The sequence below is a fragment of the Delphinus delphis genome, chromosome 5, assembly GCF_949987515.2.
Source record: "Delphinus delphis chromosome 5, mDelDel1.2, whole genome shotgun sequence".
Classification (NCBI taxonomy): domain Eukaryota; kingdom Metazoa; phylum Chordata; class Mammalia; order Artiodactyla; family Delphinidae; genus Delphinus; species Delphinus delphis.
The window spans coordinates 94,518,569-94,542,881 of NC_082687.1; the positions used below are offsets into that span (position 1 = coordinate 94,518,569).

At 34.0% G+C, this 24,313-nt stretch overlaps 1 protein-coding gene across 2 annotated transcripts in view; it reads left to right on the forward strand.

Moving 5' to 3' along the window:
- LCORL (ligand dependent nuclear receptor corepressor like) overlaps positions 1–24,313 on the forward strand; it is a 166,274-nt gene that overhangs the window by 133,671 nt on the left and 8,290 nt on the right. The window contains exons 6-7 of one of the 2 annotated variants that reach the window (XM_060012759.1): positions 1,568–1,661; positions 9,610–14,423. In XM_060012759.1, the coding sequence (XP_059868742.1) occupies positions 1,568–1,661; positions 9,610–14,423 (4,908 nt within the window). Of the gene's footprint in view, positions 1–1,567; positions 1,662–9,609; positions 14,902–24,313 lie in introns of those variants that run through there. The other variant, XM_060012758.1, reaches the window with a different exon arrangement.

Below are 24,313 nucleotides of genomic sequence, written 5' to 3' on the forward strand. Positions count from 1 at the left end.
GGTGTCCCTGTTCCCCTCTTAGCCCCTTGCAGTCCATTCTCCCCACAGCAGATTGATCCTTTAAAAACATAAATTAAAATTGTGCCAGATTTATGCTTAGAATCCTCCAGTGGTTTCTTGTCTTTCAAAATAAAATTTCTTACCATGGCCTACAAGGCCCTATGTGATCTGCCTGATTTCTGATTTCATCTCTCACAGTCTTCTTACTCCACTCTGGTCACCCTGGCCTCTTTGCTGTTCCTTAAACATTCCAGATATGATTCCATATCATAGCCTTTGCACACTGATCCTTCTACAAGCTTTCCCCAAGATAATCTGCTTGGTTGGTACCGTCACTTTGTTCAGGACTCTGTTCAAGTCCAAGAGGCCTTTACTGATAATACCTGAGAAAAGAGCAGCTGCCTTAGTCCTACCCTCATTACTCTATCAGCTCACTCTGCTTTATTTTTCCTAAGTAGCACTGATCATCAACCTGAAATATGGTTGTTGTCAGTGGTGGTGGTGTACGAATTACCTAACTAGATCACAAGCACTGTGAGGATAGGTACTTTGTATACCTTTTTTTTTTTTTTTACTGCTGGTCTCCAAGTTCCTAAAACAGTGCTTTGCACATAATTAAATTATTTTTAAACCTAGTTGAATTTTTTAGTATATTTTTTAAACATGGGTTTTCTTACAATTATTCCTTGTAGCTTTAATTTTCAATTTTTTAGCTATCTGTAGAGATATATTCCCAGTATGTATTGCTGTGTTTTAAATTCATAGTTTTATTTTTATTCTTTTTGATTTTGAAGTTTATCAGATTAACAACATATCTGAATCATTGAAGCTTCATCTATGTAGATTCAATATTATAATAGTAATAAAATAACTACATGTTAGTAACATACATAAGCAGTTGTTTTCTAACAGTTTATTTTTCCTAAAATGTTATATTGTTGTGTCTTCTTCCAATCACAGGTATAACCACAATACATTACATAGGCAGTGATTCAACTGTTGTACATTTGAGTTATTTAAAACAGGAAAATTCTATGCTGAGTTCTAAAAAACAGATTGGCTGTACATAGAGTCAAAGATTACCTAAAGTATGTGTTCCACATATTACTGGTCCTAGTAAATGCTAATTATCGCTTTCTTATTCATCATCATATTTTCTATGCTTTCTGTTTTGTTCAACGTACATTATTCCTACTTTCCTAAAATCATCTGGGCAGCCTTGAATAGGAAGCAGTCATGTTTCTATTGAATGAGCAGTCAATGGCTGTTCACTGCAGAACAGTGGAAAAGGTGACCAAGGGTGGATTTTAAACATTTTATATCTAGTCTCTTTGTTTCTTCATATCACTTGGCAGTGCCAGCTCCTTCTCTGTTCTTTTTTCCTATGTAGTGCCTTCCCAGTCATGTATTGTTGCTAAAACCACAAGATGAGTTGGTGATGGCCATGTGTCAAATACAAGTGTTAATTTTTAGGTCATGAATTAGTAGATCATCAAAATATGAAATGTTAAAATGTTAAGGATTACCTGTCACAAATATAAAGTTTTTTCTCTTGCAAAAATTATAGGGGATGGAGTGTTAGATCTCTCTACAAAGAAAACCAGCATAAAATCTGAAGAGTCATCCATATGTGATCCTTCTTCTGAAAATTCAATGGCTGGGTAAGCAATATCTAGGAAATATAATTTAATATTAATATAAAATTATGGAGAGAACTCTTAATACTACTCTGAATAGATTGACATATATAGTTTTCTTCCAGAATTTTTGTCACTCATAAGTGTGTGTCTCTCATACCTTTCATTTGTCCTTTCTCTTTCTTTTTTATTCTTTCTGTTAAAGAAAAGTTATCAGAACAATCACCAAACTTTAGTTCATGTTACTAAATGAACTACCAAATTAATCATAGAATACAAACTAAGAAGCAGGACGAGTAAAGAGAATTTTAAATTCAATATTTAGGAGGCAATTTTAAGGAAAATATGTAATTTCACTATTTAATTTTTTAAAACAATCAACCAGTTTTAAAAGTACTATGCTTACTAATTCTTACAACTAACTTAACAGTGTTTAGACTTTTTTCATTGTGTTCTAGGTGTGGTGGCAGACTACTTTATCTAGTAATCACCACAAAAAATCCTTTCATGCTTTAAAAGCTGTTGTTAAATTAATTAAATAGTTAATAGTGAAATGCTGTTCTGTTGGATTTTTTTTTTTTTGGTAACTTTTGCATCTTCCCATTAACAAACTGCATAGGAAGCTTTTTAGTAACATTTAAATCTCAGATGTAGAGTGTAATCTGTTTCAACTAAGGCTGTAATAGCTTTTTGAGTCATGAGGTATAGTGAGCTTTCTGTTTAAGAAACTTTAAAAGTTATAGTGATACATTCGAAATAGAAATAACATGTATAAAATCTAAAAGTATTTTACCCAAATATAACTTATCTACTTGTTTCAGATTTTAAGTTTTTATCTAGAGAAAAATTAGTCTTGTGGAAATATGGGGTATTTGTGTTTGGAAATATTCTTGCTGCTACAAATTTCCTTTAAAGGGGTTGACTCTTTTATTACTTGTTTAGCGGTAACGTCACTTTTCTACTAACAAAAACTCCTTTAGGATTTGGGTATTTTATATAATGGAACTCTAATTGTAAAAAAATTATAAGTGTTGCTCTGCAAGCATCTGTCAGAGGAATAGCAACATCATGAGAATATTTTTACAAATACTGAGTTAGGATTTTATGTTCTTGGAAGGTCTGCCCGTTGAGGCCACCGTATGATTGACACATTGTCCTACCAGGACTATAGCGTTTGCTTTGATAAGGAGCAACTACTACATCTCACAGACTTAAAAGAGTCATAAGCAGTGATGTTACCTAAGCAAGGAGTATAATAAAGGAGTGGACCCTCCCCTTCCATAGCTGTGTGAGAGTCTCTCATGCATCAGTTTACCATCGTTTCATTCCATCCATCCAGGAGACTACACAGAAACAGAGAGGACTATGTGGAAAGAAGTGCTGAGTTTGCAGATGGTTTGCTCTCAAAAGCTTTGAAAGACATTCAGTCTGGAGCACTGGACATAAATAAAGCAGGCATACTTTATGGCATACCTCAAAAAACTTTACTTCTCCACTTAGAAGCCTTACCAGCAGGGAAGCCTGCATCTTTTAAAAACAAAACTCGAGATTTCAATGATAGTTACTCATATAAAGACAGTAAAGAAACTTGTGCAGTGCTGCAAAAAGTAGCCTTGTGGGCGAGAGCTCAAGCAGAGCGCACAGAAAAAAGTAAACTCAATCTACTTGAAACCTCAGAATTAAAATTCCCAACAGCTTCCAGTTACCTCCATCAGTTAACTCTACAGAAAATGGTTACTCAATTTAAAGAAAAAAATGAAAGCCTACAATATGAAACACATCCTACTGTACAGTTAAAAATTCCTCAGCTACGAGTAAGTTCTGTTTCAAAACCACAACCTGATGGTCCTGGTCTGCTGGACGTTATGTATCAAGTTTCCAAAACCTCTCCAGTCCTGGAAGGATCAGCTCTCCAAAAACTGAAAAATATACTCCCTAAACAGAACAAAATAGAATGTTCTGGGCCCGTAACTCACTCAAGTGTTGACTCTTATTTTCTACATGGGGACCTCTCTCCTTTGTGTCTTAATTCTAAAAATGGAACAGTTGATGGAACCTCTGAAAATACTGAAGATGGGTTGGATCGAAAAGATAATAAGCAGCCCAGGAAAAAACGTGGCCGTTATCGGCAATATGATCATGAAATAATGGAAGAGGCTATTGCAATGGTAATGAGCGGAAAAATGAGTGTTTCCAAAGCACAAGGAATTTATGGGGTACCTCACAGCACTTTAGAATACAAGGTAAAAGAAAGATCTGGAACACTGAAGACTCCTCCGAAGAAGAAACTCCGATTACCAGACACTGGGTTATATAATATGACAGATTCAGGGACTGGCAGCTGCAAAAACAGCGGCAAGCCTGTGTAGATTACTTGTTAGGAAAATGTGTGTATGTGCGTGTGTGTGTGTGTGTGTGTATGCGTGTTTGTGTGTGTGTGTATGTGCACAGGTGTGTATTTGTGTGTCTGTATACACACATGTGGGAATTACAGATGCTCACTCTGACAGGAGACATGAAATTTTACAGTTCAAAAACCACTTACATGCCTTTTGAAAAAAAGTTTTATTCAGGGTTTTCACTGTGGACAGAACTATATAGTTGCTTACTTAATTCTGATAGTTTGTATTTAATCCTTGTATAAATAGGTGAAAAAGATTCAGGTTTTCTTTAGTAGTCAATAGCATAAAGCGTTGTGGGAAAACAAGTAATTGTCAAGTGAAACATTTTTATTGGTGAAAGACCACTCCAGCCATTCAGTTGAACCATCTTATAATGGAAATATATTAATAGTTTGTAAACATTTTTGCATAGCATACTTACATTTGTTGTAAGTATATCAAACAACCAATCAAAGTTTAAACGGACAGCTATCTCCACACTAATAAAAATTAATATATACAGTATTAGTACACTACAGTGCATTCTATGAAATATGAAATGCACTCAAGTGCATCCACTGGGAATAGAAAAGAAAACCTTAAATGATATGTATAATGAAATTTAATATTTATCATTTAATAGTTGATTTAGCAGGAAGTTGGGGTTTATAAGGTATATACTTTAAAAAAAACTGACACATAGTTAACCCCAGCAGCTATAGAGTCCTTTAATGTAAGATGGAATACTAAGAACAAAAAGTAATTTAAATTTAATTATTAAAATAATTTAATTTTGTTTTTCATTTGAAAAATAAGCTAATGTGTAAGGTTAGAAAAGAAAGTTGGAATGCAACTTAGAGCATGTTTATAATGTGCACAGAAAAAGCTTGAGAATGATAATTTTGGTTTAAAATGTGCTGGTTAGTTGATGTTATGACTACTTTAAATTTTAAGGATTGTGACACACTCCTACTATTGAAAAACCTCAGTGTAACTTTAATATATTTGCTGCTGTGACATTTCAAAACATTTTCAGTTTATCAAAATGAATTACAGATTTCATTTTGGTGGGCGATACATTATCATTTTGCTAATAACCAAATTTGCAGTTTGTTCAGGGTCTTGAATAGATTTACAGATATTTAACACTGAAGCTGTTTTGAACTTTCAGTAATGTAAACTCTCTACTAATTGGGTAGTTAGAAGCTGGGCAGTGCATTTTAACTTTTACTAGACTCATAAGAGAGACCAGTAATTTTATATAGCAGTTTCAAAATGTGGTTCAGAGTATCCATGTTGGATTTATGAAGTATGCAGTTTTAGTGGTAAAATGTTATAAAGCATGTGCCTCCATAGAAAGAATGGGGATTTGCTTCACAAATTCAAAATTCTTTGAGTGCCCCTTTTCTCTATTAAAATTCAGGTTCTGATCATTTTTTCTAAGCCAGTTTTCCTAAGTCCAAAAGGAATACTTAAAGCTGAATTAAAAAAATAAGTGCACCTTGTCAAATACATGTGTTTTTACACTTGTGTTTGTGTGTATCTAATAATCACATATATATGTAATACTAAAGAAATTTTCAGCTATTACATTTAAAAACTGCTTACATATCTTTAAGGAAACTGAAGAGTGGGAAACTACACAACCGAGTAGTTATTTGGTCTCTTAGATCCATACTGAACCCTCTTCAGCTATTAATGTTACCTGCATACTAGGGTATGAATCCTCTTGCTTTTTTTTTCCCCACTAAGAAAGTATACATAATAGATTGCAAAACAGCAGATGTCAGGGTCATCTTTCTTTTTAAAGAATTAAGCCATATTTTGTGAGGGCCAGAACTTGGATTATTTAATATATTTCCCTTCCCCCCCATTGAAAAACAAAGTTAAAGTAAATGTTTCAACACAATTTTATTGACCGCTTTATACAGAATTTTACTTGCAAGAATTTGGGGGCTTGAATGCATTACATAATATTTATATTGTATTGAGCTTTTTTATTCCTCACACTATATTTACATTAATAAATTGATTGAGAAGTTTATAGTAAAGGGATACTTACAGAACACTTTTATATCATTTAAAAGATGACCTGACCAAAAACTTTACAGGATTCATAAAATCAGGGATCATTTTGCTATTGACTTCACAGTGATCAGTAGTTTTATAGGTAATATTATAGTTAATTTGCAGCATTTTAGTACTTGTATTATTTATTTTTGGTCAGAAATAGTAAATTAAATATTTTTTGATAGTTTATAGGTAATGATCAACCCATAACTTTTAAAAGAAACAAAATGTTTCTAATTGTTGAGTTAACTTTTGATTATACAAACTAGGAAAGGCAGGGAAATTTATGGGTTCCCCTTCTCCCCAGTGATTCTGTTAAGATGTTCTTTATGTTAAACTTTCAAAGTACTTTATAAATTTAGTTACCAGTTACTACTTATTAACTGACAATTTTCTGAAAAATCCAGTTTCAGCAGACTTTTAATGAAGGTGAAAGCAACCCTTATGTGCTTTCTACTTATTTGAATGTTCAAGTATTTTATATTTAAAAAAAAAAAAAGGAAAAGAAAAAACAGTGCCTCTGTTTTTAGAAAACTACTGCTCAGTAAAGTTGTTTAAACCATTTCTGGTAGCTAATGACAATTTTATATTAAATTGTATACTAACTTTAGTGAGACCGATTTTTTTAGTTGTTTACAGTACAAATACTTGTATTTGTTTTTTAATTGCAGTATTTCCATTGTCGCAGTAATTTAGTAAAACTCTGTGGCTGCCTTGATTTTGACAGATTTTGTTAATATAAACTGATTGTTAGGCAATTAGTTATATTTATGCATAAATCAATTGCACTATAATTCATGAATTATTTATTACAATATTTTCTAATGAATTCATGTATCTGTCTTGTGTTGTAAATGTACTGTAATTCTGTTTCTACTTTGTGTTGTTATATATCTAAATCTGATTGTATGAATTTTAATTGTTCAGTTAACGTGTTTCTAGGTTGTAATTTGTAGTAAAGCACTTCAATGCTTTTGCACTTAAATTTACAACACTGTTGGTGTGTGATTGATTTACTCATTCAGTAAAAGGAAAAAAAAGAAAAGCAAAGAAAAAACTGACTACACTGGCTTCTTTGATTCACTCTAGGAAGCAGCTTTATTAATATTAATATTAGAAATTAACTTTCTCCAAAGACAACTATTTCAACAACAAAACTTGTAATGGCAAAATGGATAGAAACTTACCTAAAAAAAGTGGAATTTTTTTTATATATAAATCAAACAGGAAAAGGTTAGAAAAAAATTTTAACATGAAAAACAAGGGAGCTGTGAAACATACAATTTTAGAATCAATTGAGAATAAATTCTAGATTGGAGGCTTATGTGTATTCAACTATTATATATTAGATTTTTCTTTGAGATTCTAACATACAAGAAATATGGAAAAGAAAAAAATTGAAGGCAAATAAGCATATTGTGGAGTTTTATAATTTGAGAACTTAGTTATCTAATATCTGATATATATATAAATATATATAAAATCTTAATACCTGAATATCTAATTAGTAACTTCTTAAAGCTGTTCTTCATATGGCATTAGATAGAAATTACTGGCCACTGTGGTATTTTTGAGATTTTTGAAGTTCCATTATTAAAAATAATAAGTATCGACTTCCTTGGAAAGTCAAAAGAGAGCTATAAAAATCAGTGGTTTTCAGAATAGTTAACACTAGTCATGAATTTTTATTATTTCTACTCTAGACTTTACTAACAGAGAAAAATCATTTGAGCATTTCAGGAACTGTTATAAAAGCATGTTAATCTTTAAAATATAGTGCAATGTATTTTTCTGAGAGACATGTAAAATCTCTTTATTTAGTCACAGATATGTTTAATAGGCCATAACATAACTTTTAAAGAAACGTGTTGGAAATGTGTCTGTCAGAACTTCTGGGGTTTTCTTTTGCTTATGTGAAAATTATAATTTTTAATTTACTGGGAAAGAGTATAGTATCACTTATAGCTTCTTATTTGATAGTTAACATTTACTCCTGCCTCTGTTCTCTACATAGGTTTCTTGAATTATCCAGTAGTGAATCTTCAGATTCAGTTCAATTATTTTACACTCCCAACCATGAAAACATTTACAAAAAATTATTTTCAGAAAAGAAAGGATACTGAGGTCATGTCCTGTCTTCATCTGTCTAGAGGTGGCAGTGGACTTAAAAAGTTTTACTGTACTTTCGTATCTCTTATCTCTTTGATAGCTACTTTATGTCAAATCACATGCTAGTTGTAGTAGTGAAACATTGGTTGAATCTAGCAAAGATACTGTTTTTCTAGAAAAATTTTGATCTAATTTGCAAAATTTGTTGTTTTTGTTACTCAACGTAGTTTTTATAAAATGTAGATAAAATATTGCATACTTATCTGTGAAACAGGGTAAGCCAGTTTTAGGGAGGAAAATTTTTTAAATAAATCTCACTTCATTTTAAAAGAAAAATTCTTTAATTTTTAATATTCATGAACATAATAACCCTTTATTTAAACAAAATACAATCTTCTGTAGCAATTCATAATCAGCATATTTCAACTCCAACCCTAAATAAAATTTCTACAAGTCAGGAACTAACAACAACAAATAAAAGAAATCACAAGTGGGAGGCTATTTTCATGTACAGAGTTTGGTGATATGTTTAATTTAAATAGATACTTTTCTGAAACAGAATTCTTTTAATATATTTTATTCTTCTTGCTGCTGGTATTGGATTAAAAAGCCTTTTGTAGACCTCTACATTGGTTGCTAAGTAATCCTGGGTTTTAGTTAACATTAGATGTATGTTAGTTTTTGCAGTGGGACATTTTCCAGCATTTGAAATTAAATAATTAGGTAAGTAATGCCTTTAGTTTTGATGTAATTAATTTAGTATCTAAAATCAATTAAAAATAGATTTCATTTTTAAATAGCTTCAATTTTTATTTTCTTATTAGGTTAAAAGGCCTACAGTTTAATCTTAGAAAAGGCATTCTGTTATTTATATGAAATCTAAATCCCTTGATTGTGACTATGCAAAACTCTTTTTTATTCATAATTTTATTTTCACTACCTTGAAAAATATCTATTTTAAATAAAGATAAGAAAGATTTTCTCCTACATCTTATTTTTCTTATTTGTACTAATATGGACTGATAACAATCAAAATAATTTATAACATGTCTACTTTACAAAAATTTTAACTCCTTCTGAAGCACTTTCCATTAAATATTCTTAATATATCCAAAGCACTAAACATTAGCAATCTCTAAATATAATCATATCTATCATCAACAGCAGCTTTTATATCACAAAACATAGGGCTTTGCTTTGACTCATATTTTATCATAGGAAATTAATTATCACCAGTGCTTCATTTTATTTTTGCTAAACAATAATGAAGATGTCACTATTGCAGCTCTCCATAGGAGTTAGGAGTCCAGCAATACCAAAATATCTTTTGTTCAAACTCTGTTAAAATTAAAATTCCTTACGATATTAGTATTTTTGCTGTAATTCATTTTTTGTTTGATTTTTATTTTTAGTTCAACTGTTGATGCAAAATCAGAGGAAGCTACTAAAATGGAAAAAGGAAAATCAGCATTAAGCAAAGTTTTGGAATCTTTGTGCATACATCACCAGCAACAAGTTTTGGCTATGTTGAAATTTCTAGTCCAAGAGCAGAATGCTGCTTCTCTTTGCTGTTGTAATACATCATATTCTGTGTCTTCAGAATCTCAAAATCCCCTTATTGAAGATGATTTAGATGGGCTCTCCTGTAGTTGTGAATATAGGCTGGCAGAAAGAGGGTATTTACACAATGAAAGACAAAGCCCTGGTTTTGTGCCTCTGCCAGTCTGTATTAAAGATATACATTGTTTATCTTGCCAAACTGTAACTATTGAACACATTAAGACAGTAGTGAATAGAGGAATTGCAAACAGTTATAATTCTCACAGGTGGTGTTCTGGACTCTTACCAAACATTCATTCCACAAAATCAGCCTTTCAGACTCCTCTTTCATCAAGGGAAATACGTGATGTTTCAATAAGTCTTAAAGACGTTTGTAGATCTCGAAGTCCCTCACCCCCACCATTATCACCTGTACAGACTGAAGGATTTGAAAAATTGAAAGATGTCATCTCAGAGCTTTCAGCCTTAGAAAATAACAGACTTGAAACAAACATTAACCAGCCTCCATCTCTGACACCAGCAGAAGTAAGCAGTGACAAAGATGATCATGAAGGTAAAATGCATAAAACTAAAAAATCCAGTAACTCTGATTGTTTGCTCTTGGAAGACAGCAATAATTGTACTACAAATCAAGAAAAAGGTGAAACTACTGTAATTTTTCAAGATTTAATGGATCGTATCAATGAAAAGTTAAAATCAATAGAAACGATAGATATGACAAACCTTATAAAATTATCTAGCAGTGATTGTAATAGAGATAATGATTTAAAATTGAGAGATTTAATAACCTCTCTCTTGCATAATGCAAAGGCCAGTGATTACAGTTTTATGGAATTACTGAGTCAACATGATAAAAAGGTAGAAAATAAAATTATTCAGACAAGATTTCGAAAGCGTCAAGAAACCTTACTTGCAATGCGCAACTCTCCTGATTCACCCATATTTAGAAGGCAGTCTTTACAGATAAAAAGAGAACTTGCTAGTCTTGATGAAAACTTTGTAAGAAAAAAATACACTGAAAAAAATCCAAGGAAATTTGTGTGCCACGATGAACTATTTTCAGCGGACAAAGAAGAATTCTATCATTGCCAAGGGCCGCCTTTACAAAATTCTAAAAACCTTCAAGGTAATAATCATGCAGAAACATTTTCACCAGATTATGGATTACAATCATTGCAACTACCTCTTAATTTAGAAGCTAACTTGGCTTTTGATGCATTTCCAGAAAGCTTTAAAACAACTTCTGAGAAAAGGAGCATAAGAAGATCACAGGAGAAATCTGTGGCTGGAAAAAATTTTTTGCAAAATCATAAAGAGAATCCAAAATTAGAGAATATTCAAACTCCTTTGAAAAGTGATGTCCCTGGACTTTTGAGCAGAACTAAACGAAATATTGTACCTCCAGGGTGGTATTCTATATACGTAACAAATAATTATATTTTCAAAAAATCACCTAAGGCCAAAAAAGTCTGTGACTCTACAAAAAAAAAAGATCCAGTAAAAAATATTCAGATTGAAAGCTCACACAATATAGATTTAAACAGAATTGCAATGAATTCTAATTTACAAGTTGTTGTGGAACGTTTGGAAGATACAATAAATATGGCCAAAAAGTCTTGGAATAATCAGTCATTATCGGAAGGATATAAAGCATCCAAGAAATTGATCGAAATTGATGATAAAGATCAACATGCTGGTAGAAATATGACTCTTACTGTAAGTAGAATGACATGCAAAGAGCAGAGTTTATCAAAACCCATAGTGGCATCCACCAATATTAAAAGCAATCATATACCTACAATAGATTTGAATAACAAAAGACTTGATAACCAGAAAAAGTCATCTGTTTTAAATACAGGTAGCTTGATTTCCAGTGTTGAAAATGTACCAACAAAATATGAAGCCATTGAAAGCTCTTCTTTTGCCAACTATTCTAGTCCTATCAAACTCATGTTTTTATCTGAGGTTAAAAGCAGTGAAGGAGTCAAATATACTTTAACTTCAGTTGGTAATTCCGAATCAAATTGCTGTCTTCCTTCAGAAAAACGACCAACTCATCAAGTAAATGAAAAAAAAAAAGAAACAAATGAGAATATCCCAAATGCCAACTTTGAAAATTATAGTTCTAATCTTAATGATAGTGACGGTCTCCAAAAAGAACTAAACAAATTTAATTGTGCAAAAGAAACTGCAGAATCCTCTGCAGTGTTTACAGATGATCTGAATGGTGATAAGCCACAAGAGGAACCTAAGGAATATTCAAGCAGTGCTATTGATTCATCTTTTAAAAGAAAACCAGGTAGACCTAAAAAAATAGGTCCCCAGGTTGTGAAACAGATTAAGCGACCAATTGGAAGACCACCCAAACCTAAAACTGACCAAACGGACATCACCATTTGCCAAAATGAGTCCTTTAGTGCTGAAAAGAAAAGCCCAGAATCTCTCTTATCAGAAGTAAAAGAAGGTATATATAAGAAGAGTATTATAGTAACTGTTATTTATGGAAGGTCAAGAAGAACTAAAAGGCATGTTTCTGAAGGAAGTGTAAACATAAGTAATGGTATGTCTTTAAATAATAACGTTGCTGATTTTCCAACAGAATATAATAGTCTCAGAAATATTAGAGAATGTGAAATAGACTCGGGTGAAAGAATAAGTGCTATTTCAAGTCTGACTACTGAAACTGAGACCTTGGGGTCTGGCTTTGAACATGTTAGACCTATCAAGAACAAGTCTGTGATACCTCAACCTTCCAAGAACATTATTCGACCAAATCAGAAGTCTTTGGCAATAATTAGGAAGCCTGGTAGACCTGCAAAAGTGAAAATCTCTGGCATATCTGTGACTATTAATAGAATTTCACCTCAGGAGAGAGAAGTAAGTATTAGCAGCTGCTTACCTCCCTTAGAACAAGAGAATATATTAGAAAAAAATCTGCCTGAAGTAAAATATGATCACCAGTGCACCGTGGATACAAGGCACACTGAAGCTGACGAATTTAAGAATGGATCAAAAAGTATGGTTGCTACTATACCTTTGAGACATTCTATTAGGGATCGAAAACCATCTCTGCATTTCTTACATTCATTAGCATCTTCTGGTTCACTTATTTATAGAAATGCTCTGCTCCATAAATCGTGTAAACTCCATTTGCAGAAAGGTAAAAGTCAGAAGGACAAACATAAGCAGTCAAGGATTAAAATAGCTTCCAAAGGTACACCAGGAGCTAGAAATTCAAGGAATGCAAAAAAGCGTTTGGAAGATAAATTAATACCCATTTCTGAAGTATCCTTGGACCCTATAATTTCATCAAACCCTTTGCTCAGGTGGTGGGCTGCTTCTACTTCAAACGATTCCTTATTAGAGGAATTAAACAATAGATTTGAGCAAATAACAAATGCTTGGGTGCCCGTGAGTGGAGATGAAGCTGAAAATTGTGTTCATAAAAAAAGAGAACACATTGAAAATGATAACTTCAAAATAGCAAGCCCTTTGGACACCTGTTTTTTAGAACTTGAAGTTTCACCTGTAAAAATGCTTTTTCGGAAAAAGTATGATTTGAATGAACTCTGTACCTGGTTTATGCAAACAACAGAAACGCAGTCTCTTTCACTAGTTAGAAAAGCAAATGCACGAAACCCTTTGGAAGTAATAAATACCAGAGGAATTAAATTAGGGACCAAATATTCTGATTTTAATACCAGCCCCTTCAGAAAGCACTTTAAAAAATTTGCACTATCTTCTCCTTCAAAATCAGCAGGGAAGTTGCATATACTGCATAAAGTGGTTAGCTCTCCACTCTTAAATGTGAAAAGTAATTTAACACTAACTAGGTTAAAAAGAACTGAGTTTAAGAGGTTGCGGCATGAAAGGTGGAGAAGAGAGGGAAAGCTGCACAGCCATGGAACAGGTGCTTGGATCTCTAAAAGGAGGAACTTAAGATTTTTTTGTCAGAACCAATTTTTGAGTAAGACTGAGGGAGGAACAAATGCTGACATCCCACGCCAAGGAAAAAACACAGTAGATAATCAGTTTATTTTGCCACCTAAGGTCAGGGATGACTTTTTGCAACAGAGGGTGGCAATGTCTGACTTCAAAACACATGGTAGTTTAGAGAATAAATTTAAGTCAGAAGCAAAGGAGAATGGAACAAACTGCAGCCAAAAAGATTTTGAAAAGGGTCCAAGACTAGGAAATGTATGTCCAAATAATTGGAGGTCAAAAACCTTAAAAGATTGTAGAATATTTTTGAGGAAGATCAACTATCTTGAACACAGAAATACTTTTAAGTTAAATACAATCATTTACTCTCCTGAATCTGTTAACAGTGGAAGTAATCATCAAACTCACATAGAAGAATCAAAGCACATTACCTTAAGATCCCATTCTGCTAGGCAAAATTCTTTTAAAAAGCAATCTAAAGAAATAGAAAATGCTAAAGCAAATAGTCCTTCAAGCAATAAATTTCCTAGCCAACTTGACAATAGTAAATTAAATAAATGTGTTAACTATGACAAGAATCCTTCTGATAGTTCTGAAGTTCTTAGCAAATTGAACAAAAGAAAAAGACCACCATGGAAGACCACAGAAATGCCAACAAAAAGACATAAACGGCAGTCTTGCAACAGTGGACAAATGGCAAACTATTATTCAAAACCCCAACTAGGTAAGTTTTTCTCTACTTAATTTTAAAGTTTCATTGTAGGTGCCTTGAGTAAAGTATGAGATAATGGGTAGAAAAAGAACAGCTGATTTAGTTTTATTTCCAAAAAATTTGGACAATCTAATTTCTTGGCACCTAGTATGAAACTCGTGAAATTAGGTGCTGCTAAATGTCCCAGTGCACTTCCCCACATCTAAATGTGTCCAGGATTTCAAGCAAATTAAAGTATATTTGAGACATAGAAAGCTTCTAAAAATATTAATGTAAACATTACCTGCTTTTGCATCTGATAGCTCTAATATAAAATATAGAAAACAGTTTGACAAATAAATATGCCCAAATAACTATCTAAAAATTAACTACTACACTACAGGCTAATATATATTTATTGTCTTGATTTGAGACCATCTGGAAGGAAGTAAAAACTATCTCATGGCTAAATTGATACAGACTATAACATGTAATAATCCTAGGGTATCAGTCTTACATACCATTAAGTTAGGCCCTTTGGTACTACTTTGGGAACCACTTTAGGATTTTATTATTTAAAGAGTATCAAGGAACAAGATTTTTTTTCCCAATAAATCAGCAACTTGTTGAATAGTTTTTTCATATCTGACATTGAACTAGATTCCATGTATATAAAGGATTTCTTTACGGAGATGATCCGTAGCCTAGCAAGGGAGAAAGTCGTATACAGGTAATTTTAAGGTAATGCTAAATTCAGAATGCAAACTGAAATGACTTCAGCAAGTAATCATGGGCTTTACTCAGTTATACTGACCTGGCATTTGTGCCTCAGGGAGACTGTTACCCCTAGAACCTAGCAAAAATTGGGTGTAAACACTGTAGTTGCCATCATAGTGAGTTCAAGCTCTGCCTATTGATAGGTGCTAGACAATTTAGGATAAGTGAGAGTGTGGTAGTGCTTGTTGATTACTTCCCTGACGTGAAAGAGTGCCAGGTTACATTTGGAAATTTAAGGATATTTTATCATATGGTTGCATTGTTACATTGTGTATTTTAGGGGAGGCTTTTGTGGGGTCCAGAAGGTATTGGCAGCTTTATTTTTGTTACCTTTTTAAAAAACTTTTTTAAAAGCTAAAAAACACTCTCGGGTCCTAAATTAAAATATTAAAATCAGTAATTAAACTCAAGTTTTAATAGGTTAGAAGATTATTATGACCCCCAAAATTCAATTACTTAACTGAATAACTTTATAATACCTATTTCAGTATATCTAACATGCAGTGATTTTAAAATTTTAACTATCTAACATTCAGTGATTAAAATTTTAAAGGTGGTCAAATTAGAGTCTCCATTATGAAAGATGAGTCAAATCTAAAAGTAATGCCCTTTGTTTCTTGCCCTAAGGATAACTGAAAATAATATTATAACCAATAGTATATCAGGGAAAAAGAGGGAAGAAATCTGATAGTTATTTTTTTAAAAGAACTTATAATTCACCTAAAAATATTCACACATATTTTTAAAAGACTGCCATGAATGGAGAATAAAGTGTAGTGTTTCATTTTTAATTCTTTATACCATCCTCATTTCATACTAAAGCTAGTTTACATTGTCATTTTTCAACAGAACTGTATTTTGTTCCTTCCAGCTTCTTAACCATTGTATCTTTCTAAGGTATAAGTGTAAATTTATTTTAATATGATTCTTCAACTCACTATAAATATGAGATCACCCTAGAAAAATAAAATGGAAGATGCCTAATTATTACTTTTCAAATTAATTTCAAATCCTTGTGACATTTAAAAAAATTTTAATATCATATTAAGAGTTGTTTTTCACCTTTTCTCATTTTAAAAATTACTAGTAGTAGTTCCTGTTCTGCTTAAAGTTTTATTTATCTTTTACTGATAACTTTCCTTCTTTATTTTTTAACATTCTTTTTTTTTTCCATTCAATCAACAGGGACATTATTTTTATAAAGTTGTATTTATAGCGATATTTGTTATATTATCCGATTTCTAAATGTTTCTTAAGGTGTTGTTTTTTTCTCATTATTCTTGATATTCCATACTTCTTTTTGCCTTTTTGGAAATGACACTAAAATTCATTATTAGTTTTATATGTGTTTTTCTTCTTCATAGAGTACTTAGTGACTGGAAATTTGAGATAGACTTTTAACAACAGGACTTTTCTAGGTATATAATGAATTAATGGAATATTTCTGTTGATAAAGAGTTTTGCTTCTACCACAAATGTCTTGTTTTTAAACATTTCAAGATTAACTGTCCATATATAGCTTAATACACAGAAGTTTTAAAAGTTATACTTGACTACATTTGTACTGCTATATATCAACCGTAGACATGGAAAAGAAGAAGAAGAAATGCAATTCTATTCTATTCTTGTTTCAACAAATACTTTTTGAATGCCTACAATATGCTCTTAGGCACCGGAAAAGGTTCAAAAAGTTCTTTTTCCATCTAAGTGAGAAAAAGAAGACCTATATCACTTATTTATTCAATATATAGAGTGTATTTTATGTTTTAAGTGGGATATTATATGGTTTAAGAGGGTAGAATGGTGAAAGTCATGGTTTGTACTCTCAAGGAGCTTATCATCTCATGGGGGATAGTGAATAGGCAATTCTGGTAGAAAGATGAGTGCTGTGATGGGAGAGATTTGACTGTAGGAGCACGTCACAGGGAAATTGAACCCAGGTTCAGAGAATTAGGCAAGGATTCCTACTTTTAAGCTGGAATTTGAAGGATGACAAAGTATTAGAAGTCCCGAGAGTATTTCAGGCAGAAGCAAATTGCAGAGGGAAAATTTGGGTGGCAGAAGAGAGCAGGCTTGTCTGGAGCACTGGTTAATTTAGTTCATATAGCTGAGACACAAAATAGGAATTAAGGATGGGGCAGGGGGTAGATGGAAAAATGGCAGAAGATAAAGCTACCGATGGAAGCATAGCCCAAATTGTGAGGTCAGCATCAGTTGATGAAAAAAAATATATCTTGAGCCCTAATAGTGGCAGTAATGGGGAAGAATCGATATATTTGAGAGAGATCCATGAAGTAGAATCAACCTGTCTTAGAGAAGAGAGGAATGAAGGATAACATCCAGGTTTTCGGCTTCAGCATCTGGGTAGGTGATTGTAATATTCACTGAGATATAAGAGAACACTCAAGGTGTTCAGTTTTAGACATAAGAAATTTGAGGTATCTAGTGGGGTATCCAAGAAAAGATGTTTAGGAAGGAATGAGTTAATATGGGTTTTTTGCTCAGGAGAGGGGTCTGAGCTGGAGATACAGATTTGGGGGCCAGCAAATAATTGAAGCCATGAGAGTGGAAGAGACTGTTCAGTGTAAAATATGAAGAACATAGGGTCTCGGAGCCCCAAAGATACGGAGAAAGGAAAAGATATGTGCAAAAGGAGACTGATGAGTAGTCAGGAGGTAAGAGGAGAGCCAGCAGAGCGTGGCGAAACGAAATATGTTTTAAGAAGAGAAAAAACAACAGTGTAAAATGTTATTAAGAGGTCAGTTAGGCCTTGAAATGTTCCATTGAACATAGCACAAGAGGTTATTTTAGAGATTTGGGAGAGAGCGGTTTTGGTGGACTAATAGAGCCAGAAATGTTGTGATTGACTAAATGCAGGAAGAGGAAATGAAGAAAATTAGCACAGAAAAATGTAAATAGCTACGATTGGAGAGAAAATAGGGAAGTAGTGAGAGGAAGCCCAGTTGAAGGATGTTTAGATGCCAATGGGAAGAAGCCAGTGGAAAAAAAAGATTGAAGATAGAAAAATGAGATGGCAAGTAGGAGAAATGGAGTGAAGCCCCTGACTTCATTATGGGATATCTTGGGGCATCATTAGAGAGATTGGTTTTGGCCAGAAGAGTCATTTCTCTCTTAAAACATGAGGATAGTGGGGATAATATATGAGGATGCAAAGCAGTTTATGGGCAGAGTATTGAGGATAGTAGAGTCTGTTTTCTATGAATCAAGAGGTAATCTAAGAGTAGCATGGTGGGCATTGAGCTCTGTGGATAATGTTTGAAATACTGTCTCAAGAAATAACAGGATTGAACAGCTTTGTGATTTTATCTCAGTTGCCAGCATGTAAGCTTGGAGAAAGGTGGGCCCTTATACTTAAGAGTAATTAGGTTCACCAAGTGGGTGTAACAGGAAGAAAAGAGATCAAACCAAGAATTTATTCTGTGAATTGTGATAAACTATGTGATCAAAGTGTAATTCTAAGGAGTCTTTTTCTAATAGCTGCACACAGTGTAGATTTGAGGGGAGGGCAGAATGGGGTGTGTGAAGGGCCAATTGTAAGAGATAGTTTCGGAGGTGATAATGGCCTAAAATTGTGTGTGACTATTGAAAATAATAATATAGACCTCTTCAATGTCAGTGTCTTGAATTCCTAAAGCAAAGGTGTGCCTTTTCCTAATTGATACATATCTGGATATAATAAATGGACTTTGGACACCTCTGAGGAAATTTCAAACTAGAATAACCTAATGTGTACTTAAAGCTACTATTTTCCTAAAACATTAAATTTTCCCATAAAAATTCAGAACTCAAGTTGACACTTTCGATTGGATTGAAAAAAGTTCAGTTTGTCAGCTTCTCCTGTTTTGTGGTCTATCCTCAAAACCGACTGAATATATATATATATATATATATATATATATTCTTTCCATTCAGAATTCTGGTTTTCACTCAGGTATATAACTGATGGGTGATTACTCCTTTAACTACCTAAAACTGATACTAACCGTGCATACCTCTCTGGTCCTGCTAATGAACATTTTACCATATTTTTTTTGAATCCTAACTCAAGATATTCTTTTAAATTTGTATGGTTGAGGCAACCCTCGGCACAGAGTATCCTTTAGCATTTAAAAATAAAATTTAGAATTAGAGTTACTTCATGTGCTGTTACTCAGCATCATAATTATCTTCTAATGGAAGAACTGTGAAGCATAGAGTAGATGATTTTCTGAATTTCATTCTGATAGAAAAACGTTTCCAGATGATTTAGTCACCTTAATCTAGTTTGCTACGCAAGCATTCCAAAGGTGTATTCCAGGAAATGCTCGTCCACCAAGATGTTCTGTGAGCAGAGCGTTCTGTGGTCTAATAACATTGGGAAATGCTCCCTTCTCTTTCCTGCGCTTATTGAGTCGCAGTGCCCCATTAGCATGTTAAACTGCATTCTCCAAATTTTATATCCCACGGAACACAGTTTGGGCAACATAATTAGGAAGCACTGCTCTACATAGTTTCCTGCTAGGCTTTCTCTGTACTTACTGTGATGTTCCCAGAAAGAAAGCAATGACTGTAAAAATGTAAGTTAATCTATGTACTAGATTTGTTCTTGTTGTACGTAAATTGTTAGAGTAATCAAAATTAAATTGTAAGTGCTTTACTAAGATTCACCATTGAAAGAAGACACATAATTAATATTTTAGGCTTTGTGGGCTTTATAATCTCTGTTGCAACTACTCAATTCAGCTTCTGTGGCATAAAAATAGCAATAGACAAACACGTAAGTGAATGAGCATGGCAATGTTCCAATAAAATTGCTTACAGATGCCCCAAGTTAGAAAGTTAATTTTGTTTGAAAATAGTGCTGTACTCCATATGCATTAATAGGGAGAATCAAACAAATTATCTTTCTTCAGCTTATACTAATTATGCTGCCAAAGTGAAAAAACAACTTGAAATCTTTTTTGATAAGTTCTCTGAGTTCCTTTGTAACTCTAATGTCTAACAATGCATGGTGGATCAGCCTATTTTGTATAATAAGTTTCATTTTTGTATATTAGATTTTATTTCATAATGAGTTAAGAAAGGAAGAGCTGTGGTAGCGGTCAGTTCAGGTGGCTTTCCTCTCTGTATTACAGACCATGAGAAAGTATCTTACGAGTTTAGGAAAACATACGAGATCAGTGTCTCCTCAAGTCTTAATTTATCCACACTTAATTTGGTCAGAACTGGATGAAACAAAGACAGATATTTTAATGTAAGAAATAATAAATACATTGACCTATTCTTTATTACATGGGCTTCATATTACCATTTTACTTGCCAGTTCCATCAGTAAAAATATTAAAACTGTGACCCAATAATTTAAAGTATTCTAATGAAATCAAAAAATTTTAATAAAAATCCATTCTGTTTACAATCGGTTATTTTCCCATCATTATAATTTTCATAGGAACTGAGTAAAGAGAAGAATGTTAGGTTTTAAAGAGTTTTAATATAGTATTATTGCCATAATACTATGTTAAAATATGAAACAGCTACTTTAGTAATTCCTTGTCTTGATTTTTTGTCTTAGAATTGTTATTGCATATCTTATATACCATTGCTTTGTCAACTGTTACGGACATTCTGCTTTACTAATTGCCCCATATCTTTCATGGAAAACTATTCAATTTATTCAACAAATATTGTATATTTTTCTTTTGATCTACCATGCATTGTTAGATACTAGAGTTACAAAGGAACTCAGGGAACTTATCAAAAAATATTTCAAGTTGTTTTTTCGCTTTGGCAACATAATTAGTATAAGTTAAAGAAAGATAATTTGTTTGATTCTCCCTATTTTTTGCGGTACGCGGGCCTCTCACTGCTGTGGCCTCTCCCGTTGCGGAGGACAGGCTCCGGATGCGCAGGCTCAGTGGCCATGGCTCACGGGCCCAGCCGCTCCGCAGCATGTGGGATCCTCCCGGACCGGGGCACGAACCTGAGTCCAGGCGACCCTGCATCGGCAGGCACTCTCAACCACTGCGCCACCAGGGAAGCCCTGATTCTCCCTTCTAATGGATATGGAGTACAGCACTATTTTCAAACAAAATTAACTTTCTAACTTGGGGCGTCTGTAAGTAGTTTTATTGGAACATTGCCATGCTCATTTACTTATGTGTTTGTCTATTGCTGTTTTTATGCCACAGAAGCTGAATTGAGTAGTTGCAACAGAGATTATAAAGCCCACAAAGCCTAATATATTAATTATCTGGCCCTTTGCAGAAAAAGTTTGCTGACCCCTGGTAATATCAGTAGAATTTTAATAAGGTGTGACTAGAAAAAAAAATTATTGTATTTTTTTAGTAAATTAAGATTATTATATCCAGTTAATTCCCAACACCCATCCATACTCACTCCCTGTTGTCCACTCCCACCTCACACACAATACATTTCTGACGCGTAGTTGTGTTATTTTGTTTTTCTCTATGGAACAAGACCTGTCTTTATCCAGCACAGTGGTGCTGGGGGAGCATCAATGCCAGTTTTATTCTGTTTTGTAAACCTTTATTCTCTCCCAGCAGCCTCCAGACCTGCTTTGTCTATCTGAGGTAAGTTCAAGGGTCACCCTTCTCTTCCTTAACCAGCTGCTACCACCTGTTAGAAAGAGATTGATTTCAGTGCTTCACACCTTAAATTCCTTCCTCAAGTGTTCTCTTCTCCCCTTTTCTACCCCTTTTTTCCTTCTCTATTTCTTCACTTAGTAATTCAAAATTTTTAATTCAGCTTTCATGGCTACCATGTTTTTCTCCTCATTTTTCCTGGGCAGTAAATAGTTTTCTTTGTAGTGGAGCTGAGTATCCTGTGATTATCATAATATAAAGCCTACTGAATTCACCTTTTGTTTAATTACAGAAAAATAAAAGGCAGAGTAGGTGTGTGAATGATTTCATCCTGCCAGGTTTTTTTCTTCCTTGCTTTTGTTTAATTTTAAGCAAGACCTTGGCTTCTTTTTTCTCCCCCTCAATTCCAGTTCTAGGCAACCTGGAAAATTCATTTGTTTGCTTCTTTGCCTCTGTGTTATATAAACGTACAGAAGGCTATATTTTAAAAGCCAGTATCTATAGACCCCATTAATTCTTTCAAAAAGGTTTGTCTCCTGTGTGCCAGGCAGTATGCTAGACATATGGAATATGATGGGGGGACAAAACCAGATGTCACTCCATTCACGGTCAAGTTTGTTTGGAGAGGCAGACATTGAAAAAACAGTTACACAAATCTTACAACTTCTTAATTCGTAGGTGGTACTATGAGAATTCCTTATAAGGAGATCTTATCAAGTCAGAGAAGTGAAGGAAGACTTCTGAGGAAATGACCATTGAGCTGAGTGAGAGTGAGTAGGAAGACTGAGTAGGAACCAACTAGGCCAAGGCAGAGAATGGGGAGGGGAGCAGTGATCTTCCAGGAAGAACTGAATGTGAAAAAAGTATGAGGCATGGTATTCCTGGCGGGTAAGAGGGATAAGACATGACTGGTGTGTCTTGAGTCAAGACGGAAAGGAGGAGCATGATGTCAGGTGTGGTGAAGATTGAGGAGCAAGTGAAGGATAGACCATGCAAGTTCTCAAAAACCATGTTCACGTCCTCTCAGTGGCTAATTTTACCCCGCTAGTCAGGTAGTACCAACACCTGTCTGAGGACTCTACTTAATGCCCCAGGGGCTAGGAGGTCTTTCCATTCTTTTTGGTGGGAACACCAATCATATCCAGTCCTGTATGGCCTCTATGTATTTTCCAGCTGGTCCTTTTCAGTGGTCTTTCTCACAGCCCTGGGAAGCATTAATGTACTGATCAGTATTTATCTACAGACTTGCAAGGAGCTCTGGAACTAGCTCTCTCTGCAGCTCTCTATCCTGTATTCTGCTCCACACATTCTAGTCACCTGGGACTCCTTCACCTCCAAACTCTGTCTTCCTTTCTCAGGAAGATTTCCAAGCTCTATTTGGGTTCCCCCTATATTGCAGCCTGGAAACTCTCCAAGCAGTAAGCCAGAGAAAATTTTAGGTCTTACCACCTTTTGCTTCCCTTTTGTCAGGAATCATTGTCATCCTGTACTTCCTGTCATCCATTATCTTAAAAACATTATTTCATATATTTTGTGGGGTTTTTTTAAGTTGTTTAAAGTGAGAGGGCAAATTCATTTTGTTACTTCATCATGGCCAGAAACAAATATCCCAGATTTATTTTTTTAATAAATATTTATCCAGTTTCTGTATGCTAGGTGCTGAAAATAATATACTGAACAAGACCAGCAGGGATTTCTACTGTCATCAAGCTTGTATTTTTTTGGGAGGGGGGAAAAATAAAATAGAAAACAGAAGGCACTGGTAAATTCTGTGTTAATGAAATTAAATGACATAAGGAGTTTTTAGGGAGAGCTGCTTTAGGTTGAGTACTCAGGAAAATTGAGATATCTAGGATATCATTCATGACTGAAACTGAGTATGGATGAGAGCTAAGGGAGAGTATAGGAGAAGAAGAAAAGAAAGCCTGGGACTCAACCTTGAGAAATGCCAATATGTATTCTGCAGGTAGAGTGGGATGCCTTGCAGTGACAGGAAGAGGCAGAGGAAAGCCAGTACTGTTTTTTGTCTCAAAAGCCAAAAAAAAGTGAGTCTCAAGAAAGTGTATCTTACTCTGCTCAGGCTGCCATAACAAAATAACATGGACTGCATGACTTAAACAACAGAAATTTATTGCCTCACAGTTCTGGAGGCTGGGAAGTCCAAGATCTGGAGGGTTCTGTGTTGCCGATGGGAGCTCTCTTCCTGGCTTGCAGGCCATTTTCCTGTTCTCTGGTATCTCCTTCTCATCTTATAGGGACATCAATCCTATTGGATTATGGCCCTGCCCTGTGACCTCATTTCACCTTAATTACTTCCTAAAAGCCCTATATCTCTTAATATATAAATCTGAGGCAGGGAGACGGGAGGGGCATGGGGGAGAGAGGGGCCCGACACAATGCAGTCCATAGCAGAAGAAATGGGCAACAGTGTTGAATGTTGTTAGGAAGGCAAAAAAGTTGAAAACTAAAGATCGTTCATTAGACTTATCATTTCATTGGTGACTTTAGTGCTGTCCTCATGGAGTAAAAGGCCTGGAAGCTAGA